Raw genomic sequence first — 19,369 nt, forward strand, 5'->3', positions numbered from 1 at the left:
AAATTGGATAAATTTCACTTGCACCTTTCCATCAAAACCTAAACTCCATATCAACTTACCTCAACACAGTTTTTTTTTACGACACGTCAAACCTTTTTTGTCAACATAACTCATCTGACAACACCATAACTTTTTACCTCACCTCAGCTCAGCTCACAACATCAAAATACAAAACACTCCCAAACGGAGCATATTCAAAAATTGCAATTAAAAACCCCGCCCGGATGCACCGAAAATATGTTCTGGATCCCCCAATTTAAAGGGAAAAAAAAAACGAAAATGATTAATTTGCCCGCCATCCACACTAAACCCTCCTAAAAACTTCCTGGCTGCTTCTCTCCCTCTTGGTCTCACTTCGTCTTCTACTACTCTTTAACACCCGTACACTTTCCCTCTCTGACCCAACTTGAATTTCCCTCTCCAATTTGAATCATTCATGCTTGTTTTCCAGGAAACCACGAGAAATTTAGAAAATCTTGTGTTTTGATTTTATCGACTTTTATTGAAACCCTAGAATTTTGAGTCAAATCTGCAATCTCCTCTTCTGGTGCTAGGATTTCGAGCATGTCGTCCGAAGAGGAGATTGTCATGCGCGATGTCACTAATGCGGGTCTTGTGGTGAGTGATCGCATTGGTCGCGAGGTTGCTGCCCAGGTCGACCTCGAAGAAGCCCTGGAGGCTTCCAGATATGCGAGTCATCCCTATTCGACTCACCCCAGAGAGGTATTGTTTTATCTCCCGCTAATTGAGGGGTTTCTCTTTTAGTCGCTGCCCTTTTTAAATCATTGTTGCTTTGTTTGATGTGCTCGGTTGCCGAGAAAATTAAAGAAAATTGTGAGTTGACAGTTATTGGACTCTTCATAATCATATATAATCCAAAAAGTTGGAACTATTTCAGCTCTCCAGTTATCGATGTTCTCTTGGCTTCTGAATTGTGTGTTTTTCTTTGCATTGATATTAACTGTTGTTGAAAAAGGAAATTTGAGAACTTTTGATAATAGGTAATCCTATGTGGATGTTTTCATTGAATCTGTAATGATTTAAAACCTGGGTGCGCTTTTTCTTGTACTAATCTTGTACATGCTATCGGCCTATTGTTTTTATAGTATTTTTATACATGTCCTTGGTGCCTATTGAGTGAATTTATATTTTCCATTCCAACTTTTTACAAACACTACGGGTTGTTTGTTGGACTTGTGTAGTATTCCCTTTGAAATTGCACATAAATACATGTGTAAAAGTGGTGAATCACACTGCACGGTGAACATAAATTTTATTTTAAAAGGGATAAGAAACAAGTATGCTTTACTTACGAAAGGCTTCGCAGTTTAGTCTTTGCAATTTTTATTTTGATGTCATGAGAAAGCATGAAAGAGATTGTTTTTAATGTCCAGATGTAGTTTAATGTGTCCATATTATTTTGGTTCAAAAGATGATCAAAACATTTCTGTAAAACTAAAAAGGTAAAGCATACTGATACTAAATATATGGATGCCATTGCCAAAGAAAATAAATTGTTATCTTTGAATTTTATCACCAACTAATTTGATATGTATATGAGCAGTAGCCAGTAATCAACATTATGAAGCCCCAAAATGATTTTTATTGTAAATGACATGTGTTCATGTGTAGTAGCTCACACTACATGCATGTGTTGTGTGATATCTCGACTGCCACAATTCATATTTTAGCCACTGAGGTCATTCAATTGAGGTTGTGCTATCATTTTATTTTGTTTATTTGCTCTGTTATATTATGGTGGATATAATGTATTGTGAAACTGATAATGAGCACCATGATTTAGGATAGTTTTTCAATTAATTGATGCAATGGTAAGTTTATCAAAAGATGTCAAAGAATGGTTTTGTGCCTGGTACCTAGAGAGTTAAATGAGTGCACCACAACTAAATCAAATCAAATACGAGGAATAAAAGGATAAAGCAATTAAATTATACAAAAATATTTAATAAATAGAATAGCTTCAAGAAGATTTAGAGAGTCCCACTTTAGAATAGCTTCCCGCTGCATATGGCACACTGTGAGCCATATGTTGAGCAACTCACGTATTCCCTAATCCCTCTTCCCTAATTTTGGAATTTTAAAATGCACTGAAAAACCACCAAGGGGGTGCCACCCATAGGATTTGAAGGGGGTTACATTTAGTGCCTGGATAATATTGTTACAGTGCAGAGCCGAGCCCTCTTCCACCTTTTTTGAATTGGTAAGTAGTATTGAAAAAACACTAAAAGGGTGCAGGCCATAGGATTTCAAGGCGGCTACATTGAGTGCCTGGAGAACATCCTTAAAGTTGTAGAGCCCTCTTCCCTTGATCTCATTCCAGTTAAACAAAATTCACGCAAGAAAAAAAAATAATTCTGCCCTATTTTGCATTGTGCCTTGGTCATTGTCTCATGTTTGTGTCAAGGGAAATGAATGGATGCGTTTCCAAATATAAGACTCAAATTTGGTTTCTGAAAATTTTTCTCTTTCCCAAGTATTTGCATGTGGAGCTTTAATTATGTCTTTAGAGTTTGAGGGTATGGTCTACTTCTCTGATTGAGTAAAGTGGATTCTGTTATCATAATGAGAAGTGTTAATTCATAGTTCTGTACTGTTAATTTCTAGTGCTGCTTCTGTTGCTATTTTATTTTGTTTAATTTTTTTGTTTTACCTTTTGTAGAGGACTTACATGCATTTGTCTATGTCATAGATTTTTTTTTTGGGTAAAGTAATGTTATAGTTGGTTGGAGATGGATTCTAGTCTCTGAAAACTTATTGTTTTATGTTTTGTTACAGTGGCCTCCTTTGGTTGAGGTTATGGATACTTGGGAATTGCCTCCTGTGCTCATTGAAAGATACAATGCAGCTGGAGGTGAAGGAACTGCTTTATGTGGAATATTTCCGGAGATACGCAGGGCATGGGCATCGGTAGATAATTCTTTGTTTCTCTGGCGTTTTGACACGTGGTAATATTTTTGTATTCTAGGTTAAGATGTCATATTTAATGGCTAATGTTTATTTATGTTTGAAGAGTAATCAAGTTTGTGTACTATTCTGGAGCGGCTGAGGATCTAGTGGCCTAAATCAGCAGATTGTGCATTAATTTTTCATTATGCTGATATCCTTGCAATCTTTTATTTCACAATTGCAAGGGAGTTCCCTAGGAAAGGCAATACCTTGTTTTGGCTGGTCCTAATCATGTAGTTATCTCACCTGAAAAAAGAAACCTTGTTTGGTCATAATCAAGTAGTTATCTCACCTGAAAAAAAAAAAAACCTTGTAGTCAACTAGTCATCCTAAACTTTGACAGCACTTCCTCAGTCTAGGTTAACCAAAATTAGTGCTTCTATTTCCTCTTGAGTCTTGACTTTGGTACATCTTGTCAAGAATTATGATATTTACCTTTTCCACATTTAAAGTTCTGTTCTTGCACTTTTATTGCTGACTTTTCAATTAAAAGAAATAAATTTCATAGGACATTTCTATGGATGCTAATTTAGATATTCTTACTCTGTATCATATGACTAAGTTGCTCATTCTCGATTTTATGCACATTGCGTCCATGAACTATATTCCTACGTTGTTTTCTTTTCTTCAAATTTGTTTCTGGCGTTTGTGTCTTGAGTAGGGATGGGCAGTGTCCAGAATACAGTGGAGAGGAACAGGCTATCTGTGCTGTTGGCCTTGCCAAATCTAAACCTGGCGTTTTTATTGAAGCTATCCAGTATCTTTTAATATTAGCTACTCCTGTGGAGGTAATAATCCTTAACCTTCTTCTGAAAGATATCTATGTTATGATATGCTTTTGAGTAAGAGCTTTACGTATTTTTTATTTTCCAGTAAACAATATCATTACTCTATTTTGTTGCATCAGCATCAATGCCATGTTGGCATTTAATTCTTGTTTTCATTTGCTTAATTCTGGCGGGTTATTCTTGTGCTAGCCAGTTCCTTTGGAATAATGTATGTATCCTTGAATATGACATAGATGCTACTAATTATTAATTTTCTTGCAATCTTGTGCATTCTTCTTAATTGGACCTGAATGGCATGAATGTTTATAAAAGGATAATGTACCTTTACTTGTAATTAATATTTTTCATACTCGTTTCTACTTTACTATTACTTCTGTAAGATTTCAAAATCTAAACTGTGAACCTATAAGATGCTTACTGAATTTCTCCTCTGTTTATCTGTCTGACATATGTTGAATGTTGGGATATTATTGTAGAATGTAACGTCGCTCTAATATTCTAATTGATTAATATAATGATGTTCTTGTCCAGATAACATTAAGTCCTGTAAAATTGACATGTTAAAAGAGTGAATTTATTTGAACTTAAATATTTTGAGCTCAAATATCTGAAATTTTTACCCACATAAAGGTGGGCAAATTGGCTACATATTATTTAGTTGGAACTTGGAACATATATTTAAAGGAAATGTGGGTGTCACTTTTTTATCATGTACTTTAGCACAAGGAACTTAATGGAAAAGATGAATTACCCTCTATTACGTTCAATTTCATTTCCTTCTTTTGAATGCTGTAGCTGGCAGTGGAAGTAGAGCACTGAACTCCGATTCCTTGGGAGATATTGATTTATTTATGGGTGATTATATGCATACTTTGTCCAGAAAGTAACATATATATACTGTTTAATGGATATTGGTTCTTGTTGATGTCTTGATGATGGAAAGGGTGATTCTCTTGGTATAACAGTAATGAAACAGGAAGAATTGACCTAATACCGTTTTAAGTTCTACAAAGGTATGGTTGTCTGGCATTTGGGTCCTGTTGAATTTGGAAATTGTTTCATTCTTGTATTATAGTTTAAGAAGTTTTGTGTCCCATGTAAATTACGTATTTATCCTTCACAATAATGTTCCCTTACCCTTTGACTTTCATTTTGAGTTTTTGCTTCATAAGTCTCTACTCTTTTAATTTTTCTCGTCCTTAAATTGCTGGTCTTATTTCACTTATCAACCTTTTCTCGTCATCAGTTGATTCTTGTAGGGGTTTGCTGTTCTGGTGGAGTTGATGGTACTGATCCATATGGTGAGGTTTCATTGCAACCTTTGCCAGAGTATACGATACCATCTGATGGAGTGACCATGACTTGTATCACATGCACGGATAAGGGTCGTATCTTCCTGGCTGGGCGTGATGGCCATATCTATGAGCTGCATTACACAACTGGTTCAGGCTGGCAGAAACGTTGTCGCAAAGTCTGTCTCACTGCAGGATTGAGTAGTGTTATTTCGAGGTATCTCATGCTCGTTACTGCATTGAGTTCTGACTTAAGTGAGAGTTAAAAGCTGAAACCTGTTAACACTGTTTCTTTCATTATTTTTATTTGGATTACGTCCATTTGGTATTTTTGCTGGTCAATTATACTGAAGTTGAATATTGAACTCTCTTTTTTTTGCATATACTTATCAATGTTAAGATAAAATACACACCTTTGGTTTCCAGGTGGGTTGTGCCAAATGTATTTAAGTTTGGAGCTGTTGACCCCATTATCGAAATGGTCGTCGATAATGAAAGACAGATTTTGTATGCACGAACCGAAGAGATGAAACTTCAGGTTTTTGTTCTGGGTCCAAGCGGAGATGGCACTCTGAAGAAAGTGGCAGAAGAGAGGAATTTGTTTAGTCAGAGTCAGAGGGATAGTCATTATGGAGCTCGACAGTCAACTGGACAAAGAGCCCCTACTCGATCCACAAAACCAACTATAGTTTGCATTGCGCCTTTGTCCACTCTTGAATCAAAGTGCTTGCACCTAGTTGCTGTTTTATCCGATGGCAGAAGGATGTATCTTTCAACTTCTCCATCAGGTGGAAGCAATGGTGTTGTTGGAGGTTTGGGTGGATTTAATGGTAGTCATAAACCAAGCTGTTTAAAAGTTGTGACAACTAGGCCTTCTCCTCCTCTGGGGGTCAGTGGCGGACTTGCTTTTGGATCCATGTCTCTTGCTGGTAGAACTCAGAATGAGGATTTGTCTCTGAAGGTTGAGAACGCATGTTATTCTGCTGGAACACTTGTCCTTTCTGATTCGTCGCCACCAACCATGTCTTCTCTTCTGATTGTGAATAGGGATGGGAGCTCACAATCATCTCTTTCTGGGAGTTTAGGTGCGAGTGCGAGGAGTTCTCGGGCTTTGAGGGAAACTGTATCTTCCCTTCCCATTGAAGGTCGAATGCTTTATGTAGCCGATGTTCTACCCTTACCAGATACGGCTAACACTGTACAATCCTTATATTCAGAACTTGAATTCAGTGGCTTCGAAAATTCGAGCGAGTCTTGTGAAAAGGCATCTGTAAAACTTTGGGCTAGGGGTGACCTTACAACCCAGCATATACTGCCAAGAAGGAAAATCATTGTTTTCAGTACCATGGGCATGATGGAAGTTGTTTTTAACAGGCCTGTGGACATCCTACGAAGGTTGTTTGAGTCAAATTCACCAAGATCTGCCCTAGAAGATTTTTTTAGCCGTTTTGGAGCTGGTGAGGCTGCTGCAATGTGTCTAATGCTAGCTTCAAGGATCGTTCATTCTGAACATCTTATAAGCAATGTTGTTGCTGAGAAAGCAGCAGAAAATTTTGAGGACCCAAGAGTTGTTGGAATGCCACAACTTGAGGGTAGTAGTGCATTATCAAATGCTAGATCAGCAGGAGGAGGGTTCAGTATGGGACAGGTTGTTCAGGAGGCCGAGCCTGTATTTTCAGGTGCTCATGAAGGGCTCTGCCTTTGCACATCAAGGTTACTGTTTCCTCTGTGGGAACTTCCCATTATGGTTATGAAAGGTAGTTCAGGTTCATCTGATTATACATCAGAAAATGGAGTAATTGCATGCAGGCTCACTCTTGGGGCTATGCAAATCCTTGAAAATAAGATTCGTTCTTTAGAAAAGCTATTAAGGTCTAGAAGGAACCAAAGAAGGGGGCTTTATGGCTGCGTAGCTGGTTTGGGAGACTTAACAGGTTCTATTCTGTATGGAACTGGTTCTGAATTAGCTGCTGGTGACAGAAGTATGGTGAGAAACTTATTTGGCGCTTACTCGCGAAATGTTGATTCTAATGGCGGTGGGACATCAAGTAAAAGACAGCGATTACCTTATACCCCTGCAGAATTGGCAGCCATGGAGGTAGCTTGAGATCATCAAATTATGTGCATGTGTTTATACTCTCTGTTTTAGAGTTCATTTGCGATTTTTTCTGTGACTCACGGATGCATATTTAAATGGGAGAACACATTTTAAAATTGTTAAATGGGCATTTGGTGACAAAATAATTGCAGCATGCAGCTTGCTCGCTGCTATATTTTTCATGTTGAAGTGGTGCATTCACTTGTACTGTACATGTATTTGTGTATTCAAGATGAATGTGAATTTTATTTCATCTTACCTTTTTTAGCCCCTTCTAAAACGCAGCACTTCATTTTGGCAACCAAACATCAGAAATTTTAAATATACCTTGGCATTTTTAAGGTCACATTACCCAACATCAATTTTGTCGTAAGTGCATCCAAGATAGAAGCCATAACAATTTTGTAACAATCAGTTTTAATAATGTCACTGGAAAATTTTCACCACCATAGCAAATGGACTTTTTGTTTCTTCTACATTGTAATGATCACTTTACTACAGGTAAGGGCAATGGAATGTATCAGGCAGTTGCTTCTCAGATCTGGTGAAGCTCTGTTTTTGCTCCAGCTGCTTTGTCAGCATCACGTGGCACGCTTAGCTCAGAGTCTCGATGCTAATCTTCGGCAGGCACTGGTGCAGTTGACATTCCATCAACTAGTTTGTACTGAGGAGGGTGATGAAATTGCCACGAGGCTAATATCTGCTCTAATGGAGGTAACGCAAGTTATGTGGAACCCGGCAACGATCCATTGAAAGTGATTTCAGTTGATGGAATAAATTTTCTCCTTTCCCTCTTTTAGTGATAGCTTGTTTTAATGTTTTCTGATATTTTATATATTGCGTGATCAATCAATTCTCTAATTGATGTGATTCATGGCTCCAGTACTATACTGGTCCTGATGGCAGGGGAACTGTTAATGATATTAGTGGAAGATTACGGGAGGGTTGTCCAAGCTATTTCAAGGAGTCTGATTACAGGTTTTTCTTAGCTGTGGAGTGTCTTGAGAGAGCTGCTATAGCATTTGACACAGAGGAGAAGGAGAATCTCGCTAGAGAGGCCTTCGATTTCTTAAGTAAAGTTCCAGAATCTGCAGATTTACGAACTGTGTGCAAACGGTTTGAAGACTTAAGGTGGGTTTTCTTTACTATCTAACCCAAGTGTAGAGAAGTTTTGTTTGGTTCTTCAATCTTTGATTAGATTAGTATGTCTTATTCATAAATGAGAAAGCACTGCAGGTTTTATGAAGCTGTGGTTCGGTTACCACTTCAGAAGGCACAGGCTCTTGATTTTGCTGGTGATGCGTTTAATGAACAAACTGATTTAGCAATCAGAGAACACGCAATTGCTCAGCGTGAGCACTGCTATGAAATAATTACTAGTGCTTTGCGTAGCCTAAAAGGAGAGGCTTCACTAAGGGAATTTGGTTCTCCTGTGAGGCCTGCAGCCGCCCAATCTGCCCTGGATCCGGCTTCTAGGAGGAAATATATTTGCCAGATTGTTCAGCTTGGTGTCCAGTCACCTGACAGGTTATTTCATGAGTACCTATATCGTACAATGATTGATTTAGGACTTGAAAATGAGCTGTTGGAGTATGGAGGTCCTGATTTGGTACCATTTTTACAAAATGCTGGCCGAGATCCATTACAGGAGGTTAGGTTCTGCTTTGAATTTTTTCCCCGATTGTTGGCTTGGATTTGAAGTAACAAATCGTTGTAATAGGTTTTGTAACTGAGTATTCTTTTTTGGTCTTAGGTGCTACAAACTTGGAATCGGTCTTCAATTCTGAACTTGCTGATATCTTACTTAGCCTGTTTTGTGTCATTTATTCTCTTGTTTATCTGTAGGTTCGAGCGGTTTCTGCTGTTACCTCGGCAAGTTCTCCAATTAGTCAGTCTGGAGCATCAATCTCAACTCGTCAAGCCAAGTACTTTGATCTTTTGGCAAGGTACTACGTTGTGAAGCGGCAGCATGTACTTGCAGCTCATATATTGTTAAGACTGGCTGAAAGGCGCTCAATGAATGCTGGAGATGTTCCCACGCTTGAACAGAGGTTGGCATTTTCTTCCAATTTTTTCTTCTTGTTCTGCCACTGTTTATAACTTGTAAATATTTTTCCTTGTAAGATGACAGAGCACCTTTTCTTTTTGTTGAGAGATATAAACATTTTCTGTTGAGAGATATACATACCAAAAGTATATCTTGCCCTTCGGTCTTATTTAACATAACATTGCTTGGTTGTTTAAGAAAGGGTGAGTCCTTAACCTAGTGGTAAGGGTGCGCATATCCCACCCTTCCCTGAAACTGACTCTACTATTGGAGCCATGGGCATGGGAGTGACCTTTTTTATTGCTTGGTATCATGCAATACACATGGTGCATAAGGCTCCTGCTGTGATGTGAGGCCTAGGAAGCACAGATGTAGGTAGCCTTGTCCCTTCATGCGACATGCAAAGGAACCTTTCCAGTGGTTTGAAACTATGATGCCTGGGTTGCAATGAAACAACTTTAGTGCTATGCCTAGGTGTCACAAAATATGCTGATGACATTTGTTTTGTGAGCTCTCACTAAGATTGAGCTTAGTTTTGGACTTGGGTTTTCCTTCATGGAATCTTTCAATGAATTAATTGGTTGAACGCATAGAAAGGAAACCTGCCTCTTTAACCTTTCTTTTGCCACAGAAAGGTGCAAAGCCAACTTATCAAACCTTTCTTTGTATGCCAACTTCAAATTCCCTCTCCTGCCTAGCATGGTTTATCTCTGATATCTTCCTTTTTAAATTTTCAGACGTCAGTACCTTAGTAATGCAGTTCTACAGGCCAAGAATGCTAGCAATTGTGATGGAGCTGGAGGGTCTAGCAGGGGTGTTTTTGACAATGGATTGTTGGATTTGCTTGAAGGAAAACTTGTTGTTCTTCAGTTTCAAATAAAAATTAAAGAGGAACTGGAGACAATAGCTTCAAGATCGGAAGCTCTCCCTGGCCCGTCAGAATCCATGCAAAATGGATCAGTCCCTAATGACACTTCTACTGACGATGCAAATTTGGCAAACGTTGCACGAGATAAGGCCAAGGAGCTATCTCTAGATCTAAAGAGCATAACTCAACTCTATAATGAGTATGCAGTTCCATTTGAACTCTGGGAGGTGCGTCTCTCTCCTTGAGATTGTTCCTTTTTTGAACATTGCATGGCTATTCACACTATTGAGGCTAATTTGTTCGATTCTTCATATTCTACTCTTTGATGATCATGCTTTCTGAGATAAAGCTATTCTTCCTCTTATTTTTGTCTCTTTTTTTTTTTGAGTCCTGGTCTGTCATGCTTTGTGGTGTTAAGGATCTTTGTTTTCGCTAAATGAACATGCTAAATCATTGTTGGAACCCACACAAGAGTCTCACATTGAAAAAATATGGAAATGGTGAGTGACTTATAAGGTGAGTGTTTGGACCCGACTCATGAGTCATGGCTTTTGAGAAAGGATGGGCACCCATCCACTTGCCTTGTAAGCCCAATTGTAGGCTCATGTAATGTGGGCTCCCCCAAAGTCCAAAAATATCAACAATCATAAATGTGCTTTGGTTGTTGAATTTGTTGCTCTTCTTTCAGATATGTCTTGAGATGCTCTACTTTGCAAATTATTCTGGTGATGCTGATAGTAGCATCATGAGAGAAACATGGGCTAGACTAATTGATCAAGCTCTCTCAAGGGGTGGCATTGCTGAAGCTTGCTCTGTGCTGAAGAGGGCTGGTTCCCATGTATATCCTGGAGATGGAGCTGTTTTACCTTTGGACACGCTATGCCTTCACCTTGAGAAGGCTGCCCAGGTACTTTTGTTTCAATGCATAATCCTTTCATTTGGCAAAATTCTTTCTGCGTGCTTGGACGGGGATCAGATTACATGTTTGGGGATTTATATCAAAGTCTGAATTTTGTTCCAACTGTCCTTTTATTGTTGTAGGAGAGAATAGATCAAGGGGTTGAATCTGTTGGAGACGAAGATGTAGCAAGGGCTTTGCTAGCTACTTGCAAGGGTGCTGCTGAACCTGTTTTGAACACTTATGATCAGTTGTTATCTAGTGGAGCCACTTTGCCGTCTTCAAACCTTAGGTTGCGCCTTCTCCGATCAGTTCTAGTGGTACTTCGAGAGTGGGCATTGTCTGTATTTGCACATAGAACTGGTACAAGTGCTACTGGAACTTCGGTAATACTAGGTGGAACGTTTTCTCCGGAGCAAACAACAATTATTAATAAAGGAATTCGAGATAAGGTTACCAGTGCAGCAAACAGGTGAACCTATCATTTTCAGCTTGTTCTTTTATCAGTTGCTTTATAATTCATATGTGACGCCTGGGATACAGTTCTCTAGGCTTTGAAGGCAGAGCAGTAAGGTGTCACTAACTAGTGGCCCATGGCCCCATGCTCAAACTATGAGCATGGAAATACAACGAAGGGGGTGTGGTGCTCTGACGTGGAGTAAAGTCGTTCTACCATCAGTATCTGTTTTGATGTCTCATTATTTCAGGCCAAGAGAATTGCGAGATTTGATATATTTGTTTCTATATTGTACCTTGTCAATTGATTTAGTTATTCTCCATGGAATTAATGTTTAATAAGTTTAGTAATGAGCGTCTTTTTGTTGTTGACTTCATGATAGCAGGTATATGACTGAGGTGCGGAGGTTGGCCCTTCCACAGAACAGAACGGAGGCCGTTTATCGAGGCTTTCGAGAACTTGAAGAGTCTGTGATTAGTCCTTTTTCATATGATCGATTTTGAAATCATGTATTCCCATGTATGAAATATCTTCTTGTAGCTTTGAGAATAAGGTCATTATAGTTTCAATAGTTGAAGTAGTCTTGTAACATTAAGCCTGACACTTGATCGTTCAGTAGAGATATCAGATATTGGTTGTTAGATAGGAAAGCGTGATAAGTTTCAAAAGCCTCATGCTTTTAACATCTTGTGAGCAAATTTGAATACATAAAACTATCCATAGCTCTATTTTAAGGGCCTGATTGGTTATCCTTGTATTGTAATGGTAATTGTATTCATGTGATATGATAATGTTTGGTTTAATTTTAATTTTAATTTTTAGTAATCACATTATCAATGCTTTGACATATATTATAAAATTTGTAATCACAATATTTGTTAAAACTTGATATTTTGATTAGGCTAATGCGATTCCTATTACATTGTACTTCATAGAGTTTGTCTGTTTGTTATGTTTTATATTTTTGATGTTTTCTATTTTCTATAGAGATTGTCTTTTTTCATTTTTTTTCAAGCTATTTTTAAGTGTTTTCATGTTTCTCGTATTTTTTATTTTAAAATGGGTGTTGTGTTTTCGAAAACTGAATATAAAATTTCAATTATAAATTTAATTTCTAATAAAAATTATTAAAACTCTGTTCCTTGGTGGTCTCAGTACCTATGGAGTTGAATTTTATATTATTTAAACTATCATTGAAATTTTCAAAACACCCTCAATATCAATTACCTTAAGGGTTCATTTGCCAAGCATTTTTGGGCAGCATACATATGCAAGCCAAACAATCATCTTGATGGTAGTATTTGTAGGACAATTCAAACAATTTTACAATTATTTTGAAATTGTCTTCAATTGGACCGTTTTTGTACCATTCAAATATTCTTTCCCAATATATCCTTTCTATTTCGTTGCACTAACCATATTGTCTTTTCAATTTTTAGGGCTCCACTATTTTACCCATTCATGAGGATTTGTTATATAATTTTATTATATGTAAAAAAATATGCAAGAGATAATTGTATAATATTATAAATATTTATATTTATATGTAAAAACTATCAAACTATTAATTATAATATTATAAATATTTGTATGTCAATGAGGCAGCATGAGAATTAAGAGTTTACCATGCGAGGTCTCTATGACTCTATTAGACTATTATTATATATAGTATTGATTGATTGATTTCTTATAGCTTATATTACACTTGAGGATGAGGAGTTATGTGAGGAGATTTTGAGAGAGGCGCATCATTCGAGATTTGCTATGCACCAGGAGGTACAAAGATGTATAGGGATTTGCATAGACAATTTTGGTGGAGAGGTATGAAGACTGATGTGGTAAGGTTGCGAAGTGCCTTACCTGTCAATAGGTGAAGGAGAAGCATCAGAGATTGGCGGGGTTGTTATAACCACTTCCAGTGGCAGAGTGGAAATGAGAATACATCACGATGAATTTTTTTGCGACATTGTCGAGATCTCCTCGTGGACATGATGCGATATGGGTGATTGTGGACGAATCGACGAAATCGACACATTTTCTTTCGGTTAGCAAGACGGACACATTGGAGTCCTTGAGTTGATTATACATTCAGGAGATTGTGAGGTTGCATGGAGTGTCACTTTCTATAGTATCAGATCGAGATTCATGATTTACTGGTAGGTTCTGGGAGAGCTTGCAGGAGGCATTGGGAACAAAATTGTGTTTCTCTACTGTGTTTCATCCAGAGAGTGATGGTCAAAGTGAAAGGACTATTCAGATATTGGAGGACATGCTTCGGACATGCATTATGGATTTCAGGGCTAGTTGGGAGGATTATATGCCTTTGGTGGAGTTTGTATACAACAACTCCTACCAAAGTAGCATTGAAATGGCGTTGTATGAAGCTTTGTATGGAAGACCTTGTAGATCACCATTGTGTTGGGCAGAGGTAGGAGAAATGACATTATCAGGTCCGGACTTGGTGAAAGATACACAAGAGAAGGTGGAGGGGATTCAAAAGTGATTACTTACGACTCAAAGTAGGCAATAGTCCTACGCAGACCGAAGAAGACCATTGAAGTGTGGTTCTTGAACCAATCCAAGAGGAGACTTTACTTTCTTGAGTTGATGGTACTAACAAGTTTCAAGGTAAGGTTTATTGACTCAAATTGTTCTAATTAAGGTTGGGTCGGGATGAAAAATAATATAATATTATGATAAGATTTTAATTCTTTAACCTTGAAAAATTAAGGTAGAATGTGAATATCTAGGAAATGGGTTAGATTGTGGAGTATGAAATGTGGGACTTGAATGGGTTGGTGAATAGGGAAACTTAATGGAGTTTATTTTATTGAATAGGTGAGTGAATTGGCGTGGCGTAGAGTGCACGTTGCTTTCATGGTGAGAATTACGAGTTCACTTCGAGGTAGGGATTTCTTATCCTTTTTATTTCGAAACACTTTCAAGCCACCGAATTGCTAGAATGGTAAATTTTGGTTTCTACCTTGATTTATTCCGAGGGGAAACAAGTCTTGATAGTTTACCATTATCTCTTCTTCTATTATTGTTCATGTTGTGATTCTATTGTACAAATGAATAACCCTTGGAAAGCTTGGTCAAAAACTGAGCTTTGTATGACTCTTCATGCATCTTGATGAATGTGTATGTATATATATATATATTTATTGCACTTATGACATGTTTTTTTAAAGATTACATAATAGATGCATGGTAGGTTCCAAGTATGAACTTGGGGCTTATGTTAGGTGTTGGATGTTATTTGGGTACGTGCGTGGATGATGGATAAAAGCTTTGTGATGGTCCTAGTCCATAGGATTCCCGTAGCGATATTTATTATTGCACCCTGGCTAGTTATCCGATGCTAGGCCAAGCATGACTTGTTGAGATATCACTGTGGAGCCAGTACTGAGTGGTTGCGACCACATACGTGTTGACATTCTCTCTAGCGGTTTGAGATTGACATTGATGGATGACCGGTGTTTGTTTCTTAGTATTGGTTGGGTGCTAGAGAGGGGTAGCACAGATGGATTCTCGTCGGTTTATCAACACAGGGTGGGAATCTGATCTGTTTGCTTGGGTGTCATTGGGGGTGGATATGGAGGTTTGGTTGAGTTGATCAGATCATTTGTTATATTGCATTGCATATTATTGCATCAAATATACGTTGTTACTCGTTCAACCTTATTATTCTTTACTTATGCTCTACTGTTTTGTCCCTATTGAGCCTTATGCTCACCCTATCCATTTTCTCTCCCCATAGGTGGGAAAGGATCTAATGCATAGGCTACGGATTAGTAGTAGAGTGCGTGATAGTGGTGGCTATTTTGTTGTGTGTGTCTGGATATATGTATATATATACATATGGAAGTATATGCATGACTTATTGTTTGTTTGCTATGTTATGTGAGTAAATTGTTGCACAGGGAGTTTTGTTTATGCTTTGGATATGGATTGTGTTTGGTTGGTCGAGAGTGGCATCCCATGATTATTGGGTATCTGATGACGATGATGGGACATGTGCATGATTATGGACCCTGAGGGTTGGTTGATTTTGATAGTGTTAGAAGTTATTTGACTTGTTGCGTGTTCTGTTTACAGGTTGGGTTCCCTAATTTATGGGGAGATGCTGCCAAAATTTTGAGTGAAATCATAATGACTTGTGATGTAGCACGTGAGGTGCACGTTTGTGTTGTCTTTTTCTTCACTTTTTGAGGATCGGGGCTTGACAATTGAAGATAGAAAAAGGTGAGGGAGTGCGAGAGAGTGAGAGTATGAGTGTTGATAGAGAAGTTGAAGGTTTAACCGAGTTTACTTCAACAGGTATTCTAACAAGCCCTAAAAAATCATCTTGTGTACTCTCAATTCCTTCCTTATGCTCCCATGTTCTCTCTTGATTTTTGGGTCTATTGAATTGCTTCTATGGTTGAGGAGCAAAGGCATAAGCTTATGAAGTAGATTTATAGAATTGATTCATATGTTCAACGATTCTATGATTATGAAATCCGCTGGCCAAATAGCTTCAAAACATGTATCATATTCAATATGCGCTTATTGGACAACAAGTTGTAATTGAGGGAATGGTTGGTTTTGAATTGCAGGTGTAGAACAAGTAGAATAAACACATGTGGAAGGGGGGTCTAGAGGTGCTAGGCAAGTATTGGCTTGAAGTGAGTGATACTAAAACCATATTTGTTCAATAACCGAGTATTTTACCAGTTTAGCATATCAATATCTATATGTTCAAACCTGAAGATATATACTTGATATGAGTTTTATACATATTAGTACTTTGGAAGAAATTTTATTAGAGAAAGGTTTGAATTTTTGATATTGGAAGGCTTTTGTTCAAAACTGATTCTATAACTAGTATTTGCATATGTGCCTTGATATATTTTGACATGAATTTTTAGACCAATGTGACACTTGTATTTATATATGGCATAGACAGATATTAGATGGAATAACAAAGGTCTTTGGGATCGCATTTACTGTACATACAGCCTTTGGGGCGTGCAGTGAGTGTTTATATTGTCTACATGCATATGACTAGATATATGAGATTGCAATCGCAATGGGTCTGATCCGTTCCCCATGTGCGTTAGATTGATATGAGCTATTCATGGCTACATTATGTTATTTTGATATATAGTGTATATTGGAATACTTGATTATGGAATTTTCACTACATGTTGGTAGTGAGTGACAAACATGTTTGAAAATCATTGTCGTAGCGTTATATTTATAATTACATCAAATTTCATATTTCATATTAGTTTTAACTATGTATATCTCAATGAACTATGTGAGCTCACGCTTTTATGTTTTAAAATATGTTTGTCAAATAAATAGTTATATGGGTTGAATCATTCCTTTTGAAGTCAATGAGCATCATTGACATGTTATCCACTTGAAGCCATTAGCATATATATACGTTATAGTTTTCTTTTATATTTTGTGAGTGAATGATTTAATGGTTTGTAATGACGAATGTCACAAGAATTGTTTGATAGTCTACTTATGTATTTGTAAGTAGAGAATGATTAATAATATGAGTGTATAAAGTAGGTTGCCTAAGGGTACAGTTGAATTTTTCTTGTAGGCGAGTTGTCTAGAATATTTAGAGAACTATGTCGAATTTTATGAATTTATTAAGTACATATGAGATAGTAGTTTAACAATGGAGGTAGGTGTTATAATATGAAACTAAATTTTGTGATCTTTACTATTTATACCTTCAAGCTTAAAAATATGAGATGAATTTTAATGCATGTAGAAGATATTTTTATGCAACTAGACTAAATATCATAATGTTTGGATTTATGTTATCTTTAATTACAAGTCATTGTTGTAGCAAATACGCCTCCCTCAATTTAACTCCTTGAGAAAAAAGAGTTTTTATCATTAGCTCATTAATATGGTTTTCTTGATAAGCAAAAAATCATATAGGCCTTCTTGGTTGAGGACATCTTGGTTCAACTATATTAGTCAGAGCATCGGGCCACAAAGACTCACTACCCACATTTAAGAACATGGCCCAATGACTAAGCCCACAACCCAACATAGATATGTCAACTCAAGATCTCTCCTAAATCTTCACCATCATTATGGTATATAGGCATAGTCACTCTGCCCAAGACAATAAATTTATGAAATTCCACTACCTTATCCACCAAATCACGTCAAGTATCGTCCAATTGAACAACTATTATCACCATATCTCCAATTGAGATTTACTCTTGAGGAACAACTATACACTCCAAAAGGGCAACATTGACAAAAAATGAGGGTCCATGTCACTTTCCTTTCATAACCAAATTTATAAATAGTCTTCTCATTATATGATCATCTCCTAACCAGGCTACTCAACATTGATTATTTCAATACAACCTTATATGAAATCTCTTCTACATTGTACTGATATAATCAAGTTCATCTCTCAATCTATATCAATTTGCAATGACTTTCACTAACCATATAACTTTCTTTATCTAGAAATAACCTATATGTCCCTGACTAAGGTCATGGGTTCTAGTCTCACTTCCTCCGAATATTTATAAGCAGGTGTGTGGGCTTAGTCTGCCCTTGCGTGGGCTTGATAGTTTGCCCCTACGTGGGCTTGATTTGTGCCTCCTGCGTGGGGTCTGTTGACACCTATACTTTCATAAGCTTGATCTGCTGGTCGTATATTGTATTTGTACTTGTATTAAAAAAAATTATAAAGAATTATTTTAGATTCATGTTAGATACTAGTTTGATGACATAAATGAATATGAACATCGAATATATGCATAAGCAGTCTTTATAATAAGAAAGATTTACTCCTTATATTGTCTCTTCACACGTATGATTTCTCATTCTTTTAAATCTATCATTTCTCTTACTATAATAGTTTACTCCATCAACAAGAATTTTAAAACTTAAATGTTTCTTCAACTCTATTTAAATTCTCTACCATTAGCATAAATCAACACCCATAATCTTTGACGAACAATATGTAGTTTCCAGCATACATCATCACACCACAATATATATTTTCTTAAATAATTACTTGAGCTAAATTCACTTACATCAAAGGTTTTCCTTGAAAGAGATATACTACAACATCAATATCACTTTAAACTATTAATAATTTTCAAAAATTACATAACAATTCATCAATACAATCATAGCAATCTCAATCCTCAGCAGATAGTTCCACTTAGTTTCTTTGGTACCTAAACTCACACCAACTTTTATTAACAACCAACAATCACAATAGTACAAGTAATTGCCACAAACAATGAAAATGATGTGCCTCGATAGAAATAGATCAAGGGAATCACTCTCAAACAAAGACAGAAAATGGAATCCAAGGTGTTGATTGGTGGTACTTTTGGGCGAAATTGGTGGGTGGAATGGCTGGATTGAACGATTCTAGTGGCTGGGATGGCTGAGATGTCTTCCTAGTCCTCTAATGGTTCTTATAAGTGTAGTGGCGACAAGTTTGACGATTGGATGACGAATATCATTGTCCGATCGACGGGGAGCTTTGCGAGGGTTACTTTGCGGAAGATCGATGATATTTAGTGTGTTTTTACGATTATGCAAACTTAAAGAACATTTTCTTAAAATTTTACTTTTATGCCAACAGATAATTTATAACAATGTCACTCATATATTTTCAATTTTTTCATTACAAAATTTAAAATTTATATTTCTTCCTTAATTTAAATATTTTTTCACATTCGATTTAAACTCTATATTCATCACTCTCGAACTCAAAATTCCACCATTTATTTTTCGAAGTTATTTGTAATAATTTCGATATTTTTAATATCTTCAACGCTGGAAAAGAAGAGCCAAATCATATTCTATGATGACATATCCATTGGTGGTCGGGGGTGATCTTAGTACTTAGATTACACAAAACTAATGATGTTGATGCCTATATGCAACTACACCTTTTGAGTTACAA

The 19,369-nt window shown here is 36.9% G+C and overlaps 1 protein-coding gene across 1 annotated transcript; it reads left to right on the forward strand.

The window, feature by feature from the left end:
• The first annotated feature begins 237 nt into the window (after positions 1 to 237).
• On the forward strand, positions 238 to 12,240 carry LOC119991707 (nuclear pore complex protein NUP155). Its single transcript, XM_038838122.1, has 13 exons — positions 238 to 723; positions 2,797 to 2,966; positions 3,629 to 3,755; positions 5,002 to 5,264; positions 5,474 to 7,145; positions 7,647 to 7,859; positions 8,029 to 8,276; positions 8,382 to 8,796; positions 8,991 to 9,196; positions 9,930 to 10,287; positions 10,749 to 10,967; positions 11,102 to 11,430; positions 11,801 to 12,240. The coding sequence occupies exons 1-13, from the start codon at positions 565 to 567 to the stop codon at positions 11,916 to 11,918; spliced, it is 4,497 nt and encodes a 1,498-aa protein (XP_038694050.1). The 5' UTR covers positions 238 to 564; the 3' UTR covers positions 11,919 to 12,240.
• Positions 12,241 to 19,369: the final 7,129 nt, after the last annotated feature.

Source organism: Tripterygium wilfordii, chromosome 3, assembly GCF_013401445.1.
Source record: "Tripterygium wilfordii isolate XIE 37 chromosome 3, ASM1340144v1, whole genome shotgun sequence".
Taxonomy (NCBI): Eukaryota; Viridiplantae; Streptophyta; class Magnoliopsida; order Celastrales; family Celastraceae; genus Tripterygium; species Tripterygium wilfordii.

Bases quoted from the DNA above. Each gene is read 5' to 3' on its own strand.
- LOC119991707 (XM_038838122.1), top strand. From the start codon at position 565: ATGTCGTCCGAAGAGGAGATTGTCATGCGCGATGTCACTAATGCGGGT. The intron at 8,797-8,990 runs GTTAGGTTCTGC...GTTTATCTGTAG, and splicing joins GCCGAGATCCATTACAGGAG to GTTCGAGCGGTTTCTGCTGT. The intron at 9,197-9,929 runs GTTGGCATTTTC...TTAAATTTTCAG, and splicing joins GTTCCCACGCTTGAACAGAG to ACGTCAGTACCTTAGTAATG.